This window comes from Notamacropus eugenii, chromosome 7, assembly GCF_028372415.1.
Source record: "Notamacropus eugenii isolate mMacEug1 chromosome 7, mMacEug1.pri_v2, whole genome shotgun sequence".
Classification (NCBI taxonomy): domain Eukaryota; kingdom Metazoa; phylum Chordata; class Mammalia; order Diprotodontia; family Macropodidae; genus Notamacropus; species Notamacropus eugenii.
In genome coordinates this window covers 82,637,821-82,664,417 of record NC_092878.1, presented here as the reverse complement: position 1 = coordinate 82,664,417, position 26,597 = coordinate 82,637,821, and the positions used below count along the sequence as shown (strand labels likewise).

General features: G+C 36.5%; 1 protein-coding gene across 13 annotated transcripts in view; it reads right to left on the bottom strand.

Annotated features, from left to right (window-relative positions):
• Nucleotides 1-26,597, bottom strand: part of CLCN3 (chloride voltage-gated channel 3) — a 157,642-nt gene that overhangs the window by 32,177 nt on the left and 98,868 nt on the right. For 12 of the 13 annotated variants that reach the window (XM_072623356.1, XM_072623360.1, XM_072623364.1 and 9 more), the window contains 2 exons: nucleotides 4,010-4,167; nucleotides 1,184-1,283 (listed from right to left, as the gene is read on the bottom strand). In XM_072623356.1, coding sequence (XP_072479457.1) covers nucleotides 1,184-1,283; nucleotides 4,010-4,167 — 258 coding nt within the window. Of the gene's footprint in view, nucleotides 1-1,183; nucleotides 1,284-4,009; nucleotides 4,168-5,191; nucleotides 5,355-26,597 lie in introns of those variants that run through there. The other variant, XM_072623363.1, reaches the window with a different exon arrangement.

Here is a 26,597-nt window from a genome sequence, read left to right as displayed (position 1 = left end):
TTTTTGGTCTCCTTGGTGTGGCAACTGCTTCATAGCAATTAATATTAACAATCCATCTGGAAATCTTCCTCTACTTCTGATTTTCTACACTAATAAAGTATTAAGTAGATCAGGTTGAATCTGCTGCAATTGTATGCCATATTGCTTTCCAATTCTTCCTGAAAAAAATGCTCAAGATATTACAGCAACAGACTTCTTAGTAGTCTATTAGCTATCAGCCTCTGTTCTTTTTTTTTCTAGATTTTGATATATATTTCCAAGATTTTTCATCATCTTCCAGAACTCATTCCTTGCAAAAGATGGTGGCACAGAAGCTACAATTATTTTTATGGTGACTGATTTCCTTTTGCTCATCATTACCAATGCAAAATAACCAAGTATACCAAGAGTTTAAGGAAATAATGTTTCTTGTTGCCTTTGGACACAAAATGATGCCAATTTCTTTATTTGGCCTTCAGGAAAAAAATCTGTGAACATCCTTCCATTTAGAAGCAATTTCCTTAAATCTTCTGGTTTGTAAGATTGGCAACATCAATATGATTCAATTCTGTTTGTAATGTTGTCTCCTTGGTCACTAGACAGGGATTTCACATTTAGAATACTAACAACTTAGTTAATGTTTTAGACTACCTAAAAATTCCCCAACATGTTGGGTGGACCCCCTGTGAAGTACTTCTAAGTCTCTCAAAAAATGGGATGTGTGGAATATAATATATACTATTAAAATAATCTTCTGCATCAATGAAATTACAAGTCCATTAAAAATTAGAGCATAAATATAATAAGCTTCAATTATACAAAAATGTAGTAATGACTATTCTTAAGCCTTATTGGGACAATCAAAGAAAAAACATTTGAATTTTGTACACTAAAGAATAGTGATGCTATGATTTTTAAAATAAAAATTTTAAGAAAAATATTCCAGTGATTTATATATTGACTTTTGCATTAGAATCACTGAATATCCTTATACATAATTAAAACACATATTAAATATCTTTTTTAGAACGTGAATAATATGGTAGTCTTAATTTAAATGATCAGCAGCTGATTCCTTATAAGTGCAGTAAAAGTATTCGATTTAAAAGAGAAAAATGTTTATAACATTTACTAGTCAATGAAAATGTCAGGAAAGTATTTCTATTTCCAAAATGTAGAAAAGTCTTTCTAAAAATATTTTTACCTGATGCCAATCCTGTTAGCGTTACTACTAGCCATCCCGACCAAGCGTCATACAAACTTTTTGTCATTTCCCATGCTGATTCTTTCTTTTTGCTGTTAATCTGAAATTAAAAATGTTGAAATCAAAATAAAAATCTGAAAGTACATTTTTCATCACTGAAAAAGCAAATGGGAAGAAAAGAAATCTATCATGTGGAGTGTCAAACTTTGCAAACTAGAACACACACATACACTCTCTCTGAATCTGCCTGTCTATCTGTCTTTCTCTCTCTCTCTCTCTCTCTCTCTCTCTCTCTCTCACACACACACACACACACACACACACACACACACACACACACACACACAACAGTCATACACTCATCTTTCCTGGACCATTGTACATGTGCAATAATATTATCTTCAAGTATGAAGGTTAAGCCATCTATATTTCAGAATACATCTCTTAGATGGCAAGAACTGTATCATTTGCCTCTCTGTATCCCTACCCCTTACCCCTGATAAATGTTTGTGAAGTTAGAACCTCTAAATATGTAGTGTCATTGAAACCAAATTCTGTGTTAATATTTTTGTTCTCAAATTAATCATTTAGCTATGATAGCGATGGTCTTCACTGGCTATTAGTATATAAATAGGATATTTTTGATACAACCCAAATGACAAATTATACATATATGTACTTCTTATTTTTGCAGCCAATCAGAATAAAATTTTAGAGCTGGGAAGGACCAGAGACTGTCTGGTGTGTATGTGTGTCTAAATATTTGTCTTTTCTAATTTAAGAAGTGAGGATGGCATTGACTGGTACTGGAAGTACCTCAATATAACAAACAATGTGGTTTAGACTAGAGCAGTAAGTAATGTAGATACCTTCATAAAATAATCATAAAAACATAAGGTCAGCCTGCTCTCAATGGTTAATAAAAATTAAACCTGGACTAACTGCTAAGCTACCAGTGGGAATATGTGGACAGTTAAAATACATGAAAAAGGATTCGGCCAACCTTCTTTACATTTCCACATAATAGTGAGCTTTGTATGATGGGAGGAAGGTAACTTCTATATCCTTTGGGCGTGAAGTGAAGGAAGTGTAACTACAAGCTGAAGTTCCAGTCCATGTTCCATCCTGCTTTAATAGGGAGAAGCTTGCTTTTTCCTCTCAAAAGAATACCAACACCATTGACACTTATGTTGCTATAGCCAGAAATTGATCCAATCATCTTTTGTTCTGCTAGAATTGAATAAGCTGGAAATTAAGCCACTGCAAAGCCAGACGTATATCAGAGAAATTTAGCCTCAAATTATTTCACTGTGGTAATGTTTATGTAGCTGGATTTCACTAGCTTTCTTTAATGCTCTTGTAATTTTATTTTAAGCTAAATAGGACCAGCAGAAAACAGAGGACTGCGAAAGTTGAATGGAGTTACTGCCATCCCTGCTACTAAGAAGTACCTAAATGGTACACTGTATAGAGTGGAGTCAGGAAGATCTAAATTCAAATACAGGTTGTGTGACTCTGGTCAAGTCACTTAACCTGCCTGCCTCAGTTTATTCTTCTGTTAAATAGTGACAAGAGCATTTACTTTCCCGAGTCATAAAGATAAAATGAGATAATGCTTGTGAAGCACTTCATAAATCTTAAGCACTACATTAGTGCTATTATTTTATTGTTGTTAATCATTACACCAAATACTACTGAGAATTTAAGACAGAGCATTTCTGAGCATTGTTCCCTAATGTACTATGCTGCTTTCTTTACTTAGTAAGAGAAAATTATATTGTTTAATTAAATATTAATTACTTATGGACTGTATCTAAATTGTTATATTTATGTAGCATCTATCATAACAATTCAAACAATTCAGTATCTACCTTGAATACATTTTGAAAACAGAAATTATTTCCCCCTCAAAAGCTGCAAGGAGTACTCTTTTTCTACAACCATATTCTCTTAGTAATTATATACTGAATCTATGAGAGTGCATTTTATCTATATTATAGTGATATTTATCTAAGATACCGATAACATTTGTGTACCTTTTTCTTGCTACATATGATTTTAGAACCCTGTTTTGGGTGGAAACTTCTTTCTGATAACACCCATTTTCTGGTGTTTCAAAGGCAAGCATGAACCAAAATGGCAAATTAGCTCTATAAATAACACTCCAATTCCAAATCTAAATAACCATTTTACAGATACATGACACATGTGGCTTACAAGTAACCTAAGGGAAAATGGATAGAGACCCAGTAGGCACAAGTAAGCTGCAGCAAATTACCAGCAGTCCAAGAGGAGCAGCATAAAATACTTGATAACATGAAGTAATAAAAAACGAGAAGTAATAAATAAGTGGATGGAATAATACTCCACCTCATCCCATCCCAATGAACTACAGAATCAGAGAATGACAAGGAATAGGGTTTGATCTTCATACTCATGGCAGAGTATCTACACAGATGAAGTCTCAAGTCTATAAAAGCACAGCAAGTAATAGCCATATTATATCCTCAAAGTACCTATTTTCCTTTATTGATAAATTGATTTTAGGCATTGTCAGTGCCTTAAAGAATTTTGTGTCATACAAAACTATGTTAGAAAGGAGTTACAAATTCCATTTTGTTTGAAAAACTTGTCCTAAAATGATGTTATAGCAGCAGAACATGAGCAAAATTAATTATATTAGAAAGAAAAGGAAAAGTCACAACTTGCTTAAAATATAACTGACCAATGTCAGTGGCTAAAAATGTAATATTAAATATTCAAAGTAAGCTCATTTTAAACACATTTTCCCAAAAGCTTTACATTATTATAAATGGTATCACATACCCGCCTATGCCTTTCTCTGTCTTTACATTTTTCTCTAACCCAATCAATGGTGTGGAAGTCATCATATGTACCAACACCCGGAATGGGTTCATCCAGAAGATCCAATAAGTGTGTTGAACTATTAATGCTTCCTCCATTTGTCATTGTATAATGTGTACCTAGGGAGAAAAAAGAATGAAAAGTAATTGTTTAGTCAGAGATGATAACAACCTATGAAATCTGCTTATAAGCTTACTCATGAACAAACTGATATTATAAAGTTTTGGAGTGTTTGTGGCTGTTTTGAAGGGGTGGAGGATTTGATCATACTGATGATTTCACTGGCACAGAGAACTTCCTGACTGATGCAGATAGTCACCTCTTTATCTGGGTCACTGACAGGGCTAAGGGACTTTTCCAGGACCAGGATTAACATATGACACAGAGGTGAACCAAGACCTTCCTGATACACTATACCATGTTGCCTCTCTGCTTAGTTGACATTATTTCAATTGTTGTCCTTCTAGTACTTAAAACTCTGATCAGAACTAAGTAGATTAGAAACAAACCCCACAATGAAAAAATAATCAATACCTTCTGGTAAGAGTTGACAGCATGAGCTCCCTCATGTAAAAATGTGTGCGCATATTTTACATCTGAAAACCTCACAGAATTTTTTCTCCTCTAAATACTTTGAATTTATAATTTATTAAGAAGCAATATGAAAAACATAAAGATGTATAAAAAAATTTATGTACTTAAGGAGCTTATAATCCAGTTGGGAAGGTGAGAAATATTCATTTTAAGGGTACCCAATATCACAAAGCAATAAATAGCAAGTGTTTCAAAGGGGATACAGGATACTGCCTGTCAAAGGAGGACAAGAGCTCTGTATGCTGGGGAAAAACCAAGAAAGGAGAGTTTGTGCTAAGCCTTAAAGGACAGAGAATATTCTTTTTTTTTTTCCTTTAGTTTATAGCATTCAGTTCCACAAGCTTTTAGTTTTAATTTTCTCCCCTTCATGCCCTCCTCCCTCCCCAAGACAGCATGCAATCTGATACAGGCTCTACAATATACATTCATATTAAACATATTTTCACATTAGTCATGTTGAAAAGAAGAATTATAACCACTGGAATGAACCATGAAAAAGAAGAAACAAAAAAGAGAGAGCAAATAGAATGCTTTGATCTGCATTCAGACTTTGTAATTCTTTCTCTGGATGTGGATAGCATTTTCCATCATGAGCCTTTTGGAGTTGTCTTAGAACCTTAGTCATCACACAATGAGACTGTAACTGTGTACAATGTTCTTTCTCCGGGTTCTGCTCCCCTCGCTCAGCATCAGCTCATATAAGTCTTTCCAGGTTTTTCTGAAGATAAAGAATATTTTTATGGGAAAAATGAAATGGAAAATGTACTATGAAAGTGGAAACGACATGTTATGAAGACAGAAATCCACAAACCATGTTTGGTAAAATATTAACCAATCTAGCCAAATGAGACCCTTCCTGTTGGTCAGCTTGTGACAAAATTCCCTTCTTCCCTATGTTTCATATTGTATCTTCTGTCTATGCTGCACATAAGGAAAAGTGGTAGGTCAATAGGAATATGAATATGTAATTTAAATGTGTAATTTTCCCTTCTTCTGAATGCGTATGCCATGTATCTCACTTTTATACTTTTAAACAGAATTAGAAAAACTAACAAAATTACCATGTGGTTTCTATATACATGGAATGTCAAACTGTAATTCATTTAAATGATTTTTTGCTTTTTTTCACTGCCGAGACAAAAATATATGTATAATAGATATACGATTGGATTTTTACATCCTTTAAGACCTTTCATATCGAACTCATATCAGTATATTATTTTCACTTCCTAAGAAAACCCAAACACTAGATAATTCTCCCTGTAACAAGGAAAAAGTTTTAAAAGAGCAAAATTAACAATGACAGTATCTGACAACATATTTAGCACCTGTATTTTACCTCTCCTCTTCTACTGCTAACAGGAAATGTGTTTCATTATCAGTTCTCTGGATTGGTCACTGCATTTAATTTGAATTGTGATGTCTTGTAGTGCTCATTTCATTACTACTGTAATTATTATGCATACTGTTTTCTTGATCTAACTTCCTTGACTCTGAGTTTGTCACAGTTACTGTTTATTATACACTATGGCACAATAATATTTCATTATATTAATAAATCAATTTATTAGGCTATTCCCCTATCAATGAGTACCCAATTTATTCCCAAGTTTACGCTACTATGTAAGATGTTAATATAAAAATTCTGCTATTTAAAACACTTTTATTTCTTTTTACTTCCTTAAGTCCTGTAGTGGGATCACTACATGAAAGAATATGAAGTATTAATCATTTTCTCAATAATTGCAAATTGTTTTCCAAAAAAACACTGAAACAATTCAGATTCCCCAATAAGTATTAGTAGACTTATCTTTCCACAGCTGTTCCAACACGATTTCCAACTTTTATCATCTTTATCACTTTGATGAGTGTCAAGTAAAAGCCCAGAGGTATTTTATTTTGCATTCTGGTTATTATTAGTTATTTGGAGCATATTTCACAGAATTATGATTAACTGCTCTTTCAAAAACTTGGATGGTTTCAGACAGCATCTGGTCCTTTGATCACTTATATACTGAGGAAGGGCTCTTGGCTCTATCTAAGCTATACAGGAAGTAATCAACATAGGGAAGGCAACAGAATTAAGGGGGATTAGAGAAAGCTTCCAGTAAAAGAACTATAATTGCAACAGAGATATAAATACAAATACTACAAAAACAAACTCTATAAGAGCATTTAAAACTCATCATAGAAAAAACTGCTGCCCATAAGTGACCAGGTAAAAGAGTGATTCATAATTTAAGAACAATATTTTTAACAGATATTGCCATACCAAATCTCATAACCTCCAAACTACAAAGAATTAAAAGTTCTCAAATTATAAAGACTTAGCACAAGAAATCAAAACTATGCAGAAAAAAGATAAAGTACATATACTTAACATTCAGTGTGCTACAAAAGTTATTCAGAAGATTCTTTCAGTGAACAGAAATGGTTGGATCCCAATGTTTACTTTACAATAAAAGAGCAATTATTTTATCCATCTATACAACAGTTTGCTGATCATTAAACATAAAACAGTGGTAGGATAGTGACCAAACCCTAGACTGTTTCTGTGTGAACTCTAACAAATATAAAATGAAGAAAATAATAATGACTATTCAATAAGAAAAAGACAGAACTAAAATGTGGATAGAATAATCAGTGTACCGTGTGACATACCAGGGATTTTATCTAAGGTCTACAGGACAAATAAATCATATAAATAAGCAAATGATAATCAACTAAAGATTATGTAACCAACTACAGTTTATATGCGTTTATACCATACCGATAAAAGCCATTACAATTACTGTTATGATAAATGTTGAAATATAGCTCCTAGAAACAGAAAATCTTTTTAAAGTGATGTTGGTTAGAATACAGTTTCAAATGAAAAAGTCATAAAGATCATCTAGTTATAAAGAATCCTGAAATACTCATAAATGAATTTACATTTCACATTTAAAGCAAACAAATGCTATTGTAGACTTCAAAAAAGAGCAGAAATATAACATGAACAGTCAAACTATTCACATTATTATGTGGAAATGGATTGCGGATATAAAAAAAAAATGTTGCAAAGAGAAAGTTACTACATCCAAAAGGGAACAGAGATGAGGACCTGGATTAGAACTGACAGTTATATTTGAACATCTAACAGATATTCAAAACAGTGGCAAAGGGCGAACACTGCAAGGCTGAAAATCCAGATTCAGGTTTTCATCTCAGCTCTGCCACTAATTGTATGATCTTGAGCACACACAATCTCTCTGGATCTCAGTTTCTTTGTGTGTTAAATGAGGGGATTGGGTTAGATGTTGTCTAAAGCTCCTTCCTGTTCTAAAATTCTAATGTTTTGATAATAACTAAAACAAAGCAACTGGCAAGATTCTTTGAGTACTTGGATATGGGAATAAATGAGATGAGTCCTAGCAACATGGGAAATGGAAATACACTGATGGGAATAATAATGGGTAAATTTTATAAAAATACAAGATAGGAACTTTAAAAATTTGTTGTCTAAAATAACTTGATTTCACAAAGATATCTAAAAACTAATATAGTTATCTAACAATCTTCTTTAAAATTCAAATTTATTAAATTGCACAATACCCATTAGTTTATATAGACCTAGAGTCAGAAGTTCAGCTTCCTCACGTTACAATAAGAGAAACTGAAGCCCAAGAAAGATTTGCTAAAAGCCACAAAGTATTAGAGGTGAAATTTGAACTCAGTTACTCTATCCTATCATACAGCCTCTTCCTCCAAAGAAACAGATAGCAACTGATGCCATGAACCTCCCCATCCCAAGTGACTCTCCTAAGACCTTCCAAGAGCTACTGATGCCATGAGCCACCTCATCCCAAGTGACTCTCCCTAAGACCTGCCAAGAGCTATACCACTCCCTGCCAAACAGCTTCTTTTACTACTGGGTAGCTCAAAAAGCTGACACTTTTTTCTTATCAAGCTTCAATTTGCATTTCTACACTTCTACCCACTACTCCAAGTTCTGCCTTCTGGAGCCCAAGAAAGTGAAATCTCATTCCTCCTTTGATTGAAAACATTCCAAATATTTAAAGATCACTATCATGTTTCCTATTCCTCCAACTAAACACTATTTTTTCAATCTATCTCCATAAGAAATTGAGGCCCTTCAAGATCCTCATACCTTTCTTCTGGACTCTCCCTGGCTTCTCTCTATCCCTCCTAAAATATGGCCCCATATATTCTACATACAGACTGACATGGGTAGAATATAGCAGGACCACCTTATTCTTAGAAAATAAGTCTCCCAAAGCAGTCCAAGATGGCATTGTTTTCTTCTGTCATATCACACTGCTGACACACAGCAAGCTTGATATCCACCAAAATTCTTATATGTTTTACAAAAAGGTCTCTAACCAGGTTCATACCAAAGATGGTCTTTCAGTTTGAAGGCTAAGTCATATCTTCAAAAATGTCAGATGTTAAAAAAAGACCTACGCACACACATCTCCTTTGTCCACAGTGCCCAATACAACAATTAATAATATTCTATAATGAGAAAGTATAATGCACTACATAACGATTAAAGGGAAAAGGACAGCCCTATCTTTCCAAATAGTATAAACTTTAAGGGGAAAAGATTTGTTTATTTAGCATGATGGAAACAGACAAAAGAATTATACAAGGAACAAAAGGAGTAATAAAATGGGACTAACATGAATGGCAAACCCATTTTCTTTCAATAAGCATTATTCTCAGACCTCTAATGCTTGTAGAAAAGGAGACAGGAGAAAGGAAAACTAGTTCAAATGGTAAATACCACCCCCCCCCCACGCCCCACACACACACAGCTGAACTCTTACAATGACTGAATCACAGTTTTTCATACAGTTGCACATGATACACACTTTGATGATACTTTAATCCTTCATTTGGCACCTCCTCCATAAATAAAGAGTATCAATGTTCTCTTTCCAAGTGTAACTCTTGTTCACAACTTCCCCTAATTCTTCCACTGAGGGTACCACCAAAATGTTTGGGGAATTTTTCTATATTTCTTGATATAGAACAAATTCTACTAAAATGCATACCTTCTATAAATTAGTCTGGCTCACCTTCTTTAATGATCATATATCTTTCCAGTGCTATCATTTATGCAGCTTCTCTTGCACAATTCTTTATTGATAATGTGTTATATATAGCCTACTCATGCTCACCACACATCACTCTACTGTCCTTTGTGTGATCTTCAACTTTATTCTGTGGCATTCCATGATTCCTAGTCATACAGCATCATCTGAAGAATACTTATCATTGTAAAAAAAGATAAGCCTCAGTTTAATGGAAAATATTCAGGGTCTATAAAAGTACTAGATAATTTTTCAAAGGTTAGATCTAGTCTACACTCTTTTCAATCCTGATTCTTCAACATTACATGTCAGAATAAGAACTTAATTTTAAGACTAAGTAGTAACTGAAATCTTAAAATGGTTAAATTTGAAAATGTTTAATTTATACACAAATTTCAAGATAACAAAAAAGACTGAAATCCTTGCCAATAGATCCTCTTAAACTTAGATAAGAGGCTCGCAACCTGAAGCCTGTGAACTGGTGTTTTTTGCAAATATTTTAATAACTATATTTCAATATAAGTGGTTTCCTTTGTAATTCTACATATTTTTTCAATGTACTTGAAAACAGAATTCTCAGGTGATCCAAAGGCTTTTTGAGACTGTCAAAGGGGCCCTGAAACAAAAAAACCAACTTAAGAATCCCCAGCCTATTTCTTTTATTCAAATTTATTTCATATTAATGGCCAAGCAGACAGTTACAAAAATACTACAAAGACTGAATGGTATAACAAAGCTTAGTTAAAGGATCATCTGATCAGTTAATTATAACCATTATATTTATGTAATATTTATTGCCAGAAATTGAACTGATAGAAAGGGAGCAAACATCTCACTGTGATCCCAAATAATTTAGCAACTGTTGAAAGGGTGCACAACAACTGAAAATGTTTCTTCCCAGAACATCTGAGATAAAAATATCAAAAAATTACGGGATAGTCTTACCAGCAATGTTTGCCAAGATATGAAGATTCATTTCCCTGTGAGTAGGATTAAAGGAAGCAAATCAGATGTTCTATCAGTACTACAGTCTCCCATATTACCATCCATTTTGCTCATAATACTTATAGATAGCATCTTATATTGTAACAAAATAAGTTTTTATTGAAGAGCAATCACCTAAATAACTAAGCTGTTACTTTTTAAAATAACAGTAATTAAACTGAATAAGCAATGTACTATATCAACAGATAATTTGAAATGGATAGCTTTCAATATATTTCCAGTGATGACCCTAGACACAAAACTTAAATAAAAGGGGTATCATCAAAGAAACATGATAACAAAATGAAATGGAAACATAGGGAGAGAAGGCAAGACAGGCATAATACCTAACAAATAAAAAAAGACCCAGAAGACAGCTTCCACCTCATTGGGTTGGTCCTCTATAAGGGACCTATGGAAGACCACAGATAGACAAGAATCACAGAAAATGAGAGGAGATGGATGAGTTAGGGTCTGTATGATAGAAAGCATAGCATATAGCCATCTAAAGAGATCATAAATCTACTAAAACATTTAAGTATCAATAATTAATTATTTAATAACTAAATTGCTTTCTCTACTCTCAGAAGAAAAAACCTGTGACCCAGGAGCCATTTACATTTTCTGAGATGAGGCAAATTTGCCTCTATTACCAATTACATTTCAAGAATAAAAAATGCATCTTACCTTGCCAAGGGCAGAGCTCTAAGAAGCTAATAACTATCCAGAACAATATTTGTAAAACATTTATTCTGCATGTCTATAAGATTTAAACACTTGAAATTATAGAAGGTTTTTTTGTGTGTCTTTTCCTGATAGTTAATAACTTCAACTTTGAAAAAGCTCACAGGAATTTCACAGATTTAACAAAGAAAAAAAAATACATTCGATGAATTCTGATGAATTAATCTATTAGTACAGTGCTAAAAATTTCAAATTTATTAAAGTTTAATAAAGCTGATAATTTTGATAGAAGGAATAAATATATAGTAACAAGGGCTGTCTCCAATATAAAGTCATTCACAAAATCTCTGACAGTGAATACCTTTGGTGAGTATACAGTCCCCTGTTTCTATGACCTTTTGTTGTAGAAAGTCTTCTGGCTGAAGAAAATTATTTATACAGGAGATATGTCGAGTCTCTAAATTCATTCCTTCTAATTGTACCAAAATGGTCAGCTAGGTTAGTGGTATTGATGATTGATGGGGTATTCCAGTCATGGTCCTAAGATCATGTCTTGGGAAGCCTCCCAATTTCTTAACAGGCCTGTACTGCAAGAAAATTTTCTCTTGTTACAGAACACATTCTCTTATGTGTTCTTTTTTGTGACAGAGGGATGCCTGGCTCAAGTATTTTTGTCCCTGACTAATCCAAGAATTCTCTCTCCCTCTTGGCATCAGATCCTCATCTATGCCTCTGACAATTCCCTCAATGTCCAGTATACTCCCTACACATTCCCATCCATAACTCCCAAAGACACCTAAAGCCCTCAGATTACATAAGTAGTATCCCTGGCATTCCTTTCCCATGCCCCTTTTCCTTATAAACCCCAAAACCACTCAGTCTCTTGCAGGTTCCCTTAAGGACCCATGCCCACTTTTGCTAAAGCTTTTTTTTGCCACTTGACTAAGAGAAGGCTTGAGTATGTGAACTCATTCCAGGAGAACCTGCCTTGGCATTCTTGGGTACAAGCACCCCAAAAACATTTTCAGTATCTAACTCAAGCAGAAACTACAAGCCACATTATAACTAAGAAAATTGCATATTAACATCATCTATGTTTTATTGTACTTTTATTCTTTTATTACATATTTCCCAATTACATTTTAACTGGGTTACATTTGGAAGTGTTATGGGATGTGCTCCTATGTCTGACACCTCTGAGTTACGTATTTGGAAAGACAGCAGTATCTTCAATAGTAATAGGGAAGTTGTGAAGGAGGGAAAACAATGAGTTTTTTTTTTTGGATGTGTTGTATTTAAGACATCTACATGACATCCAGTTCAAAAGATCCAGGCAATTACTATCCAAAGTTCAAAAGTTATAAGAAAGTTTGAGTCTGGATAAATAGATATGAAAATCATCTGCAAAAAGGTGATAAATGAATTCACAGGAGTTAATGAGATCACACAACCAGAGCAGAGGTTCTTTGCTATCCATCTTATGGACATCCAAGGGATCTGTGAACTCAGGCAGGTAAAGAATTTTTTATTTCAATGTGCTTGGTTTCCTGTGTAAATCCTATGTATTATGTACATAAATCCCATGTATTTTACAGATTTTAAAATGTTATTTTAAGACGGGACCATTAGGTTTCAGGAAACTGCTAAAAAGGTCCAGGACACACAAAAAGTTAAGATCCCCTAATATAAAAGAAGACCAAGGACAAACCTTTGTGGAACATCCATAGTAAATGGATGTGACTCCAATGAAGATTCAGCAAAGAAAATTCAGGAGGTATGGTCAGAAAGGTTGAAGGAAAACCAGGAGAGAACAGTGTCACAAAAACTCAGAAAGGAGAGAATATCTTAGAGAAGAGGGTAGTCAATAGTGCCAAAAGATGAAGAGAAGTAACTTATATTCTAATAAGAAAGGACAAAACATAGTGGGAAAGGGTGGTCAGAAGAGAGAGTGTAATCCTAGTATGAGCCTTCTCTACATCTTTTGAGATAAGAACTAAGAAAATGTCATTAGATTTGGCAATCAGGAGATCATTTAGCAACTTTGGAGAGAGCTAAAGGGCAGGTGGTGGGAGTAATAAAAGAATGGGGTTTAACAAGTGGTGAGCATCAATGGGAACCTGGGGGCAATGTATTCGAAAGTAAAAGGCAGCGAAGAGCTGGACTGGTTAACTATAGGGCCAAAACTGGGAAGGGAGACAAGGGAGATTAGGACAGCTGTGATAGTCTAGAACAAGGTCAGGGAACCTGTGGCCTTAAGACTACATGGGGTCTTCTAGATCTTCAAATGTGACCTTTTAACTGAATCCAAGTTTTACAGAACAAATCCTTTTTATTAAGGGTATTATGTTCTGTCAAGTTCAGATTCTGTCAAAGGGCCACACTTGAGGACCTAGAGGGCCATATGTGGCCTTGAGGCTTCAGGTTCCCCACCCCTGGTCTAGAAGAACATAGTCTACAATATAATCTACAGTCTTCATTTCCTACCACACATCTGTAAACTCCAAGGAATTACTATTCTTGTTACTAGACTTAATTCTGGGCTGTTGGGGGTGTAAGCTCAGTTTTCACGTGAACAGTCTCAGGCAGGTAAAAGTGAGGACTTCTAAACCTCATAGTTCTCATGAGGCCTCCCAGGGAACAGCTGGGGACTGAGGTGTGAAACACAAACTGTCTTGTGTTTTTCTACCTCTTCTCAGTGGGAAACTTGCTGGGGAGAGCATCTCACCCTTGAGATTGGTCCATGGTCTGAGCACACCTGCTGTTAATTAGCTAGGGGCTGAGAGCACACACGGTATTCACCTGCAAACTATGCGGCTGGGAGAGCTTAAGTAGGGACAGGAAAGCCTGAAGGTACTCCTCTTGCTGCGGGGGCCCTTAGAGGGAAGAGGGTTCCTCCCCTCTTCCGCTCCCATTCTCTTGCTGTATGATCCTTGCCCCTTGGGAGGAGGAGGGTTCCTTTCTCCGGGGGAAGAACTCACCCTGCATATGGATAAGTAACTAAGACTCTGAATAAAGCCTAACCCTTGTTTGACTCTGGAAAGTCTCTTCTCTCAAAACGTTTATCTGTATATCCGGATGGCCACCGAAGACCTGCAAAAGGTAAGAAGACTCGGGTAGCTCTTGGCCTCAAGGTCGAACACTGGGCCCTTTTCCCTCTCTCCCTACATCTGTCTCAGTGATCTCATCAGCTTCAAAGCATAACTATCTCTGTGTAATTGACTCCCAAATCTATGTAGTTAGCCCTATTTTTCTTACACGGTCACCTACCAAGTGGGATATTTCCCTGGGGATGATGGTCCATACGGTATCTCAACTTAATTCAATTGACAGTTGTTAAGAGTCAAACATGTGCTGTCCAAAGGTCTTCGGCATTTAAAACAGAAATTAAAATAGTTACAGCCCTAAAGAGTCATACATTCTGCTGAGGGACACAACACATAGACATATAAGCAAATATACAATATATACAAAGTAATTTGGTTCGGGAAAGCATTAACAATTGGGGAAAGCTGGAAAGGTCTCATTTCAAAGGTAGAACCTGAGCTGAGTCTTGAAAAGAAGCTGAGGATTCCAAGAAACAAGAGTTGATGAGGGAAAGCATTTCAGGCACTTTGCAAAATAGCACACACAGAGGAAGCAAACAAGGAGGTTAATTTAGATAGGCCAGGGAGTGTAGGGGGGATAGTAACATGAAACAAATCTGGAAAGAGAAGGAAGATTGAGCCAGGCTGTGAAAGTCTTTAATGCCCCAAAGAAGAATTTGTATTTTATCCTAGAAACAACTGAAAGCCACTGAAACTTCTTGAGCAGACTGGCAGCTGGGTTACAAGACAGATCTGAAAGTGATGTCAAATTAGGAGGAAAGTACAATAATATCCAAATCCCTGAATTAGGGCAGTGGGAATATGAATGTAGAAAAGAGGATGAATGAGAGAGATGGCATGGATACATAATAAATAAGATTTAACTGAGTATATACGGGAACAGGGGAAAGGAAAGGAGAGCAAATGAGAAGGAACTTACATTGTAATAAGAAAGGACAACATACAGTAGAAAATGGTGGCCAGGGAAAGGCATATAAACATAGGGAGTCAGATGAATGTTGGGCTGATCAATGTACAGAATTTTACCAGAAGCAATGGTAGTAAGGATTTGATTGGGAGTGTTGGCATAGACACAAATGGAATGGCAAGCTTGCCAGAGCCAAAGCCTAGATGGAGTGTAAAGCACGGCCTGACTCAGGGCCCCCTACTGGGGGCTACCTTAGTGCATTCTCTCATCAATCAAAATTACCCAGCTCAGTCCCAGGGAAAGAGTTCTAAAACAGTGAAGATTAACTCCTAAAGGGACTGGGGGAATAATTTCTGGAGGTCCAGTCTGAAAGATGCTGTTTTAGGCAGAGAAAAGACAGACAGCTCTGGGGCCAATAGCAAAATGGCCAGGGTGACAGTCACAGATGGACTGCAGAATCCTTCAAGGCTTCAGGTGCTACTTCCTACTAAGTCTTTACATATCCCTTCTCTCTACTCCTCTCTTAGTATCCTCGCCAGACAAACTACTTAATATTTACATATCTGTATATGCATGGTATTCCTACCCCAGCAAAATATAAATACCTAGAAGGCAGGCAATATTATTTTTGGTTTCATATCACTAGTATAAAAGCATCTGATACAGACTTTTCCACAACACAGTAAATGTTTAATAACAACTGTGCATTTATATACCACTTTAAGATTTGTAAACCAAAAGATGCAAAGGTATTATCTCATATGATCATCACAACAACTCTTACAGCATGGAAATGCTATTATTATTCTCATTTTATCTATGAGGAAACTAAGGCAGGCAGAGTTAAAAAGGCAGAAGCATCCATCCACAGCAACAATGCTTGCCTCTTAATAATTACATTAATAATTAATAATCCACAGCAACACATGCTTGTCTCCTAATTAATTACATTAATAATAAATTATCATTAGCTTAGTATTTGTTGAATTTAACTGAGAGTCACTGAGATACAGAAAGGTTATAACTATCATCATTTAACAAAATCGAAAAAACAAACAAAAATCTCTTATGTTATTTGTTTAGAGATCTATGCAATTGTATATACTATCTAACAAATAATTTCATCTTAAGACACTGAAGGTGAGGAAATTGTTTTAGTACCATTTTAGCAAAGTTATGTTACAATTCAGATTGTCTAATGACTATAAGTTATTTCTAAAAATGTTTTTTAAGTGATGCAATTCCACAATGGTATGTATCATCATTGTTCTGTCAAACAAGGAAAAATGAATACTCCAATGGAAGAAAAAAGAAAACCTATCTTAATGCTGCAGTAGAGAAACTTTATCTCTTCAGCAGATAAAGTACCTAGACTTCCCCAATACAGCAGGCTTCGAATAGCATTATATTTACCAAGGGGTGGAAAGGAAGAGGAAAAGGAAGGGAGGGAGGGAGGAAGACAGACAGACAGAGAGGTCTAAAGGGCGGGGAGAGGAGGAGGTGCGGCTAGTACTATCCCCTTTACACTATCCTGAGTTATACTTAACTTGTATGAGGCTTTTTGATACTTAATTTTTTACATGTAAACTTTTTTCATCCATTCGAAAAAAGAATGGACAAAAATCAGTTATATTTGTTCTGTAGATATTACTTTCACATTCCTCATCCTTCTTGTAGCTACTGCTTCTTCCTCCCTACTTACAGTGCGTAAACTTAATTTAAATCTACTACTTCCCAATAAACTCACCCAGTAACAAGTAAGCTCCTAGAAGGAAGAGACTTTTATATTTGTATCCTCAGTGACTAACAAAGTTCCCTTAAATAAGGCTACTGAATTAAAGTGAATTTTAATAATCTTCCAAATGGTTTTTCCTGCCTCCTTTCCTCTCTACTCCATCCTAATTTGTTGTTGTTGTTCAGGTGTTTCAATTGTGTCCAAATTCTGTCCTATACAAAGATTCAAAACAAATAATCTTTCCAATTTTTCTTCACTGTTCAAAACCCTTCAGATGATTTCCTATGCCTCTAGTACAAAATACAAACCCTTCAACCTGGCTATTAAAGTCCTCTGGGGGGGGGGGGGGGGGGGGCGGAGCCAAGATGGCAGACTAGAAAGACACACATATGCTAGCTCCAAACCCACAGCCCATAAAATATCTGTAAAAAAGAACTCCCAACAAATTCTGGAGCAGCAGAAGCCACAGAACAACGGAGTGGACGAGATTTCTGTTCCACAGAGCCCTGAAAACCTCTCGCAAAAGATCCTTCGCGCTGCGGACCCCGAACCGAGCCCAGCCCTGCCTTGACCGCACGGCACCAAGAGGAGCAGATCCGAGCAGGCTTCAGGGACAGAATCTCCAGCTGCTGCACGAGTCCCTCCATCCAGAGGTGACAAGGGTCGGTGAGAGGGTCTCTTTGGTGGGTCAAGAGGGGAGTGGGGTGCCCCCATAACTTAGGCCCCCTCGGGAGGCAGCAGCGGGGGGCAGCGGTGGACAAGGGCTCCCCAAGCAGGCAGGAGCCTGAATCCATTGTTGAAGGTCTCTGCATAAACCCCCTGAGGGAACTGAGCCCCATGAGGTGGCCCTGCCCCCCCCCCTCCCCGAGCACCTAAACTTAATCTCACACTGAATAGCAGCCCTGCCCTCGCCCAAAGCCCTGAGGCTGGGAAGCAGCATTTGAATCTCAGACCCCAAGCACTGCCTGGGTGGATCTGGAGGCCAGGTGGGTGTGGAGAAGATACTCAGAAGTCAAGTCTCTGGCTGAGAAAATGTCCAGAAAAGGAAAAAAAAAAATAAGACTATAGAAGGTTACTTTCTTGGTGAACAGGTATTTCCTCCCTTCCTTTCTGATGAGGAAGAACAATGTTTACCATCAGGGAAAGACACAGAAGTCAAGGCTTCTGTATGCCACCCCACTCAATGGGCTCAGGCCATTGAAGAGCTCAAAAAGGATTTTGAAAATCAAGTTAGAGAGGTGAAGGAAAAACGGGGAAGAGAAAGGAGAGACATGCAAGCAAAGCATGAAAAACAAGTAAACACCCTGCTAAAGGAGACCCAAAAAAATGCTGAAGAAAATAACCCCTTGAAAAATAGGCTAACTCAATTGGCAAAAGAGGTTCAAAACGCCAATGAGGAGAACAATGCTTTCAAAAGCAGAATTAGCCAAATGGAAAAGGAGGTTCAAAAGCTCACTGAAGAAAATAGTTCTTTCAAAATTAGAATAGAACAGATGGAGCCTAATGACTTTATGAGAAACCAAGAAATCACAAAACAAAACCAGAAGAAGGAAAAAATGGAAGATCATGTGAAATATCTCATGGGAAAAACAACTGACCTGGAAAATAGATCCAGGAGAGACAATTTAAAAATTATGGGACTACCTGAAAGCCATGATCAAAAAAAGAGCCTAGACATCATCTTTCATGAAATTATCAAGGAAAACTGTCCTGAGATTCTAGAACCAGAGGGCAAAATAAATATTCAAGGAATCCACTGATCACCGCCTGAAAGAGATCCAAAAAGAGAAACTCCTAGGAACATTGTGGCCAAATTCCAGAGTTCTCAGGTCAAGGAGAAAATATTGCAAGCAGCTAGAAAGAAACAATTCAAGTATTGTGGAAATACAATCAGGATAACACAAGATCTAGCAGCTTCTACATTAAGGGATCGAAGGGCGTGGAATAAGATATTCCAGAAGTCAAAGGAACTAGGACTAAAACCAAGAATCACCTACCCAGAAAAACTGAGTATAATACTTCAGGGGAAAAATTGGTTTTTCAATGAAATAGAGGACTTTCAAGCATTCTTGATGAAAAGAGCAGAGCTGAAAAGAAAATGTGACTTTCAAACACAAGAATGAAGAGAAGCATGAACAGCAAAGAGAAGTCATAAGGGACTTACTAAAGTTGAACTGTTTATATTCCTACATGGAAAGACAATATTTGTAACTCTTGAAACTATTCAGTATCTGGGTACTGGGTGGGATTACACACACACACATGCACACACACACACACACACACACACACACACACACACATAGAGACAGAGTGCGCAGAGTGAACTGAAGAGGATGGGATCATATCTTAAAAAAATGAAATCAAGAAGTGAGAGAGAAATATATTGGGAGGAGAAAGGGAGAAATGGAATGGGGTAAATTATCTCTCATAAAAGAGGCAAGCAAAAGACTTATTAGTGGAGAGATAAAGAGGGGAGGTGAGAGAAAAACATAAAGCTTACTCTCATCACATTCCACTAAAGGAAGAAATAAAATGTACACTCATTTTGGTATGAAAACCTATCTTACAATACAGGAAAGTGGGGGATAAGGGGATAAGCAGGGTGGGGGGGATGATGGAAGGGAGGGCAATGGGAGGAGGGAGCAATTTGAGGTCGACACTCTTGGGGAGGGACAGGATCAAAAGAGAGAATAGAAGTAATGGGGGGCAGGATAGGATGGAGGGAAATATAGTCTTAAACAACACTATTATGGAAGTCATTTACAAAACTACACAGATTTGGCCTATATTGAATTGCTTGCCTTCCAAAGGGAAGGGGTGGGGAGGGAGGGAGGTAAAGAAGTTGGAACTCAAAGTTTTAGGAACAACTGTTGAGTACTGTTCTTGCCACTAGGAAATAAGAAATACAGGTAAAGGGGTATAGAAAGTTATTTGGCCCTACAGGACAAAAGAGAAGATGGAGACAAGGGCAAAGAGGGATGATAGAAGAGAGAGCAGATTGGTGATAGGGGCAATTAGAATGCTCGGTGTTTTGGGGTGGGGGGAGGGGACAAAAGGGGAGAAAATTTGGAATCCAAAATTTTGTGAAAATGAATGTTAAAAGTTAAATAAATTAATTAATTTTAAAAAAAAGTCCTCTATAATCTGAGTCCAACCCACCTTTATTTCATAATACTCCCCTGCATACACTCTGAGTCCCAGTCCAACTAGACTACTAGCTACTCTATTTCCCCAACGTGACATCTAACTTCCACTTCTCCACAACTGAACAAGCAGTAAATATCTCTCCCCACACTGTGCACTTTTTCCTCAACTGTTTGATAAAGTCTTTGTCTTCCTTACACGGATAGGCTTAAGTGCCAGGTCCTACTGCCTTCTTTTACTCCTTCCACAAGCATCTACTAACTCTCTACCAAGTGCCAGATCCAGTGCTAGATGCTGGGAATACTGTTGTTGCTGCTATGTGCCCTTTGTTCTCGAAGAGGACCATGACATCAGGGAGGTGATGACATGCATGTTGACCTGGACTTAAGTGAGGGCGGGCAAAGTCAACAGCCTTTCTCCTCCAGAGTCATTTGATACAGTGGTCAGATATGGATCAGAACAATTGCAGATGGTCCAGAATTTGTAACAAGTCTGTCTGACTGAGGCAGTAGCCATTCAGTGACTAAGGTTGCTGTATCGAAAGAAATGAGGCAAAGAATGGTCATTAACATAGCTAATAAATACGAAACACATGCAAAGAAACTTTCCAGGATACAACAAGTAGAGGCAGAAAGGCATTCAGTAGAAGTAAGTAGCACTTAAGCATAACCTTGAAAAAAGATAGATTCATTAAGTAGATTCATTAAGGATTCATTAAGTAGAAAGGATGTGTAAAAAGAGTGAAATAGGACACAGAAAAGCAAGGTGACCAGTTTGAAACATAGAATGTACAGGACAGAATAAATGCAGCAAGCTAAGAAAGGTAGGCTAGAGCCATACTGTAAAGGATTTCAAACACCAGAGATGTTTGTATTTAATCTAGATGCAATTAGGTATGACAAGAGCTTCTTGAATCAGGGAGCAATTATGATTGGACCTGTTTTTTTAAATATATCAATTTGGAAGCTTTGTGAAGGATGCAGCAGGGAACCAATGAAAAGGCTGCCCCTATGCCCTTGACCAGTGGTGGGGAACCTGCAACCTTGAGGCCACAGGTTCCCCACCAATATGACCTTGACTTTTCCTCTACCCTATCTGCTTAGCCAAGACTGGCCTGTCTGCCTGTAAATAAAATCAAACAATAGTTTGGGAAGGTATTCATTCGCTTTTAGGACATAACCCGTGTTAGACTTCTTGTAGCCTCTGGGAACTTTCCTTCCAATAAAATTCATTTCATCTTCCTACAAGAGCTCCTTTTTGTAAGGATTAGAGGATCTTTCCACTAAAGTCCTATTCCAATACCTTATCATTGTGTGGAGGGAATCCAAGGCTGTGGTGGTTACACCAATGGAACACTCCTTCTGACTGTTTCTATCAGGAGGAAGAGGCTGCTATAAGTCCAATGATAGACTATATATATGTCTGCTATCTGAGAACCAACCTTGCAAAGTACAGAAAAGTTCATCATCAGGTTCGCTAAGAGGCAATGAATATTTCATCCACAAAGACTATTACATTGAGTCAAGGAGGCACTGCTGATTGATTCAGCAGAAAGAAGTATCCAATCCACACTGATTAAATTACAGACCCTTTATGTGTTAACATACATAACATCCATATATATACAAATGCATGTGTATGTGCATATGTATATTTCTATGTATGTGCATGTCTATGTGCATGTGTATAGGAATATGTATGTGCATGTGTATATGCATATGTATACGTATACGTATATGTATGAGAAGCTGCAAAGAAATTTTGTGCCGCAATTTGGGCACAATTTCAATTAGAATGAATAGGGAAGATGAAGCAAGAATTTTTTTTCAATTTTTTTTAAATTTAAAAATGTTTTTATCAATGAAATAAAAGTGATGGAGGCAAGAAAATGGAAAAGAAATGAGAGCTACAGGGAAAAAATTGTAAAGGGCATAATTAACAGCATGGCACAAGACATAAAAACTCTTGCCTAAGGAACAAACAAATGTTAGAATGGATATTAGCCATTATAAGCCAATAACTTAATGCGAAAATAATATTAAAACAAAGTAAAAGACTGAAAAAAGTAAAATATAAGGTATCTCATAGCAAAAACAAATGACTTGGAAAACAGATCAAGGAGAAAAATTTAAGAATCATTGGACTACCTGAATGTTATGACCAAAAAAAGGACGTAGACGTATTTAAAGAAATTTTTAAACTGCCTAGATCTCTTAGGAAAAAAAGGCAAAATGGAAAGGAAAACAATCTACCAGTCACCTCCTGAAAGAAACCTCAAAATGAAAATTCCCAGGAACATAACAGCCAAAATCCAGGGCTTCCAGGTCAAAGAAAAAAAAATACTACAAGCAGTCAGAAAGAAAAGAATCCAAGTACCAAGAAGCCATAGTCAGGATCATATACCCTTTCGCAGCCACAACTATAAAGGAGCAGAGAGCTCAGAATGCAATATTCCAGAAGGCAAAGGAGATATACATGTATGTATATGTGTATATATGCATACATACACAGATTAGATAGAGAGACAGATAGAGAGATAGACAGACAGACAGACAGATAGATAGATGGATGGATAGATGGATAGATGGATAGATAGATGATATACAGAAGGTTTACAGTCAAGAACAACCTAGGGAGCAAAACAACATAATCCTACAAGAGAAAAAAATGGAACCTTAATGAAATAGAAGATTTCCAAACATCCTAATGAAAAGAACAGTGCTGAATACTAAAAGCAGAAGTTAAAGAGAAACAAAAAGAGGTAAACACAAACAAAAAATGACAAAGGACTAATAAACAAGGATAAACTGCTCACATTCTAATGTGAGATGATGTGTCCCCTCTGAAATAACCCATCATCAGGGGTCATAGAGGGAGTCTAATAAAAGAGAAAAAATGGGAGTGATTCTGATATATCTTGATAATCTTTATAAGAATGGAAAGATAGAAGAACAACAATATAGTGGGAAATGGAAGGAAGGAAAAGGAAAGTTAGGGAAAATTATCTCACATAACTGAGGACTGCAAGTGAAGGTCTAAACCAGGGGTAGAGAACCTGTGGCCTCTAAGTCACATGTGGTCTTCCCAGGTCTTTGGATATGGCCTTTTGACTGAGTCCAAGTTGTATAGAACAAATCGTTTTATTAAGGGGATTTGTTCTGTGAAGTTTGAATTCAGTCAAAGGGCCTCATTTAAGGACCTAGTAGGCCACATATGGCCTTAAGGTCACAGGTTCCCCATCCATGGTAAACAAACAGGCAGAAAAGGGGTAAGGAGAACTGCCAACACTTGAACCTTACTCATCTAAACTGTCGAAGGAGTGAAGAATATACCCATACAAGGTAGAGTATATATTCCATTCAACAGGGAACTAAGAGGAAAAGGAGAGAAAAGAGAAAGGTGAATAAAAGGGAAGATATATAAAAGGAGGAATTATTTATTTCTAAATAAACTCAAACTACGAATATACAAAAATATTTACAGCTATACATTAATATTTTTGTACTTACACAATGAAATCCCTGAATCCACCAGCAAAACTGAGCTTATCCAAACAGCCTAGATTCTAAATATCTGACTTGTACAACCATAACTGTACTAGTAGGATAGCATATGATGAAAGTATATGCCCACCAAATGAAGAATAATTGAAAAGCTGTGGTATATAAATGTGATGGAATACTATCATATTATTGCATTGTATTCCAAGAAAGCTACGGAGATTTCTATGAACTGATGCTGAGTGTAGTGAAGGGAATCAGGAGAATAACTTGTATAATGACAACAATATCATAAAGACAAATAACTGTGAAAAATATAGGAACTCTGATCAACGTAACTCGCCACAATTTTTTGCTACCCATCTCTGATAGAGAAGTAAAGATTCAGAGGAAAGAATGAGACACATACATACGTCGAAAAAATGTATATTATGTACGTGTGCATGTGTATATGCATGTTCTTTTAGATATAACCATTGTAGCAGTTTGTTTTGCTATAATATAGTGTGTAACAGAAGCTTTGTTTTTCTCACATTCACAGGAGAGGAGCAGATTTTTGCAAATGAAAATCTTTTTTTTTTTTTAATCACTCACATGATTCCAAGGAAGCTACAGAACTGCTGAGGGACCTTAATTATATTTTCATAGTGCCTGGTATTTTAATCTTTAAAGCTATTTAACATGTAATTCCCACAAACATAACAAGAGATTGTTGCTTAAAACCTCTATATAGAAAAAGTTTTAATTACACGGAAAACTTTTAACCTGGAAGATGTACAAGTTTGGTCATATAAAAAACTCTATGTTCATTTAATCACTGCAAAAGAGCCAAATCTAGAGGAAAACAATAGATTTATGGAAACAAGAGTGATAAGCCTAGATAGATTATATAAAAACAGTCTAAATACTTTTTATAACAAAGCATCATATAAACAGTAATATTAAACTATCAATGCTTATGCTAAAATCCTCTAAATAAAACTGCACGGTTAAGTATTCAAAGAAGAAAGGTTGCTAAACAACAGGCAAAAAAATATTCAAAATATTTCATGGAATCATTTCCCTAATGGTATTTTCAACATTACTTGCTATTACACATAATGACAAAAATAAGGAAATAGAAAAATACTAGACAGTTCAATTGGAAATTTCAATTTAGCAGTATGTTAAAATAGGATCAGGGAACTGTTATCAAAGATGCAGAACTACCCCATGTGTGAGTATTACTCTGCAAAAGCCTGAAGTAAAGAATGATGCAGAAATTTAAAGGGTGCTGTAGAAAGTTTTTGTACTTCTTCAACAGCAGAAAGAATTAAAGACAGCCTATATCTGGCAAGAACCATTCATTATAATAGCATCTTATAATTTCCTGCCCTTGGTAGGAAGTGAGAACTCCCAAGTGAGTTCTTCCCTGGTTCAGACCTGCCTAGTTCCCTCCTTTTGTGTGTACACATGTACCTATACACACATACACATACACACACACACACACACACACACACACACACACACACACACGTCTTTCCATCATAGGGAATTATCCTAGAGCTTCTTCCAACCACCACCAAACTGAAACCCAAGGTTTCTCCACAACAAAAACTTAATTCACTCTGTGCCACAATTGCTAGCAGTTGCTGGATGAACTGGAAACACTTAAGTCCTCTCAGAGGTAAGTGCCAGAACCAGTCTAATTTAACATTTTTGTAAGATCCTAGAACAGAAAGTACACAGTGAAATCTCTAAGTTTGCCAGCAATACTAAGTTTATCCAAGCAGCCTAATATTTCTAAATTGTCTATACCGTGCAATTAAGTATCTTATTCTAATAGCACATAGTGAAAAGAAGAGCACCTAATGTGGCACTGGAGAGGACCATTGGGAATGTTCAATTTAACCTCTTTATTTTACTGCCTGGAAACTGAGACCCCAAAAAGCTAAATGCTTCACTCAAAATCATCAGTAAGTTAAATATCAACAAGTTCTTTCATTCCAGCAAGCCTCTGAGTACAGACTAGGGTCAGGGGGCCTGGGGTCTACTCCTAGGCTTAGTGTATGACCTTAGACAAATCTCTTTACCTCTCTAAGTCTCAATTTTTTCATTTAGAATTTAATCCAGCTCAGTTAAAAACATTTATACAGGACATAGCATCGCAAAGTCTTCTCTTAGGCTGCTAAGGAAGACACTAAGTTTAGATAAAGATGGGATCCTGACTCTCTAGAAGCTTAGTCAAAAATGGCTTGATTAGACTAGATCAAGGTCATCAAAGAAACAGAAAGGGATCCTTGCAGGAATACCCTTTGCATACCCAGCAATACCACCCCTAGAATTGTATCCCCAAGAGATCATAAAAATGGGAAAGGGTCACACATGTACAAAAATATTTATAGCAGCTCTCTTTGTAGTGGTCAAAAACTGGAAATCAAGGGGATGTCCATCAACTGGGGAATGGCTGAACAAGGTGCAATATATGAATGTAATGGAATACTATTGTGCTATAAGAAATGATGAACAGAAAGACTTCAGAGAGGCCTGGAAGGACATATATGAACTGATGCTGAATGAAAGGAGCAGAACCAGGAGAACTTTGTACACAGTAGCAACCACAGTTTGTGAAGAATTATTTTGGTAGACTTAGCCCTTCACAGCAATGCAAGCACCTAAAAAATTCCCAATGAACTCTTGAGGCAAAATGCCTTCCATATCCAGAGAAAAAACTATGGAATTTGATCGCAGAATGAAGCAGACTATTTTCTCTTGTGTGTTGTTTTGTTTGCATGGTTTCTCCCATTCATTTTAAT